Consider the following 1,090-nt stretch of genomic DNA (forward strand, 5'->3'; position numbering starts at 1 on the left):
ACGCTGCCGTTGAAAGCTATGCATGGACGCCTTCAAACACGGCCCAGAGCTCACTTCTCCACGCGCTTTCGCATGTCGCATCCACTCCGTATGTTTCTTGCAATGTACCTTGCAAACGGGTCGCCATGGCGATCTCCGGCAGGTTTTGTCTTTTTCAACGGGAAGAAGATCCGCTTTTGGAAAGCAACGTACAGTGTGAGCGCGACTGTGAGCTTTGGCGTCCGCACAGTGCCACAGGGATCAGAGCCGAATCGTATGCCTCTGGTAGTAACGAAGGTCAGCTGATCTAACTTGACTTCTGCGAGATAAGGCGAGATTTTTACTGCGACGACTTGCTGGCTGGAGACCGAGCGGCCGATCTGTTCATCGCCGGCGGTCATTGTGGCCCATCAGAGTCGCGGGTATGTTCTGCTTCTGATCCGACAGAAAGAGCCTAATAACTCTCCATATCGTGGCGTCAACCGGGCAGCCACTTTTCCTACAGCAGGAATCTGCACCAAAAGTCACAAAGAGGCGTTTGAAGCAGTGAATAAATCGGTCATTGTAGTTTTGACTGGGTTGCGGAAAGCAAATTGTGGATGCTTGGCGTCCTCAGCTGCTGACGTGTGAGGAAGGGTCGTTCCGAACTTGGCCAGAGGCGGGTCCTGCACGACGTTCGGGTATTTGCGCCGTCATAACACATGCAGCCGCCGTCCTCGGAGCAGTCCTCGGAGCAAAATGCGTGCTCCTTATACGATTCTTTTCACTGGGGAGACAAAATCTTTCACTATTGACAAATGCAAGGTTCCCCGCCTTTTCACAGAAGAACAGATTCAAAGTGTCGAAGTAGACTAACATGCTGCAGCCACCACAATCATGCGACGACTGCAGGGCGTGTACTTCCCAATCCTACTCGCATGCGTTACTCTCAGCATGACCGCCATGACCGTGCTATCAAAAGCCCCTCCGACGAACACGTCAATGACGGCTGCATTTGCAGGCTTCTTTCTCTCTGCATCTGCGATCACAACACCCTTCATCGCAATCATCACAGTCATGCTCTCGTTCGCATCTGGTGGCACTGGCGATTCCCCTAGCTCTGGTCGAGTCA

The 1,090-nt window shown here is 52.8% G+C and overlaps 2 protein-coding genes across 2 annotated transcripts; one reads left to right on the forward strand and one right to left on the reverse strand.

Moving 5' to 3' along the window:
- Positions 1 to 50: 50 nt before the first annotated feature.
- CABS01_17254 (uncharacterized protein) lies at positions 51 to 380 on the reverse strand (the record flags this gene model as incomplete). The annotated part of the gene is made up of 1 exon (XM_060550581.1): positions 51 to 380. The coding sequence occupies one exon, from the start codon at positions 378 to 380 to the stop codon at positions 51 to 53; it is 330 nt and encodes a 109-aa protein (XP_060393450.1).
- A 475-nt stretch (positions 381 to 855) lies between these two features.
- Positions 856 to 1,090, forward strand: CABS01_17255 (uncharacterized protein; the record flags this gene model as incomplete). The annotated part of the gene is made up of 1 exon (XM_060550582.1): positions 856 to 1,090. A coding segment is annotated over one exon (235 nt), but the record flags the coding sequence as incomplete, so codon positions are not given.

This window comes from Colletotrichum abscissum (genome assembly GCF_030869225.1).
Source record: "Colletotrichum abscissum strain IMI 504890 chromosome Unknown Scaffold_525.1, whole genome shotgun sequence".
NCBI lineage: Eukaryota > Fungi > Ascomycota > Sordariomycetes > Glomerellales > Glomerellaceae > Colletotrichum > Colletotrichum abscissum.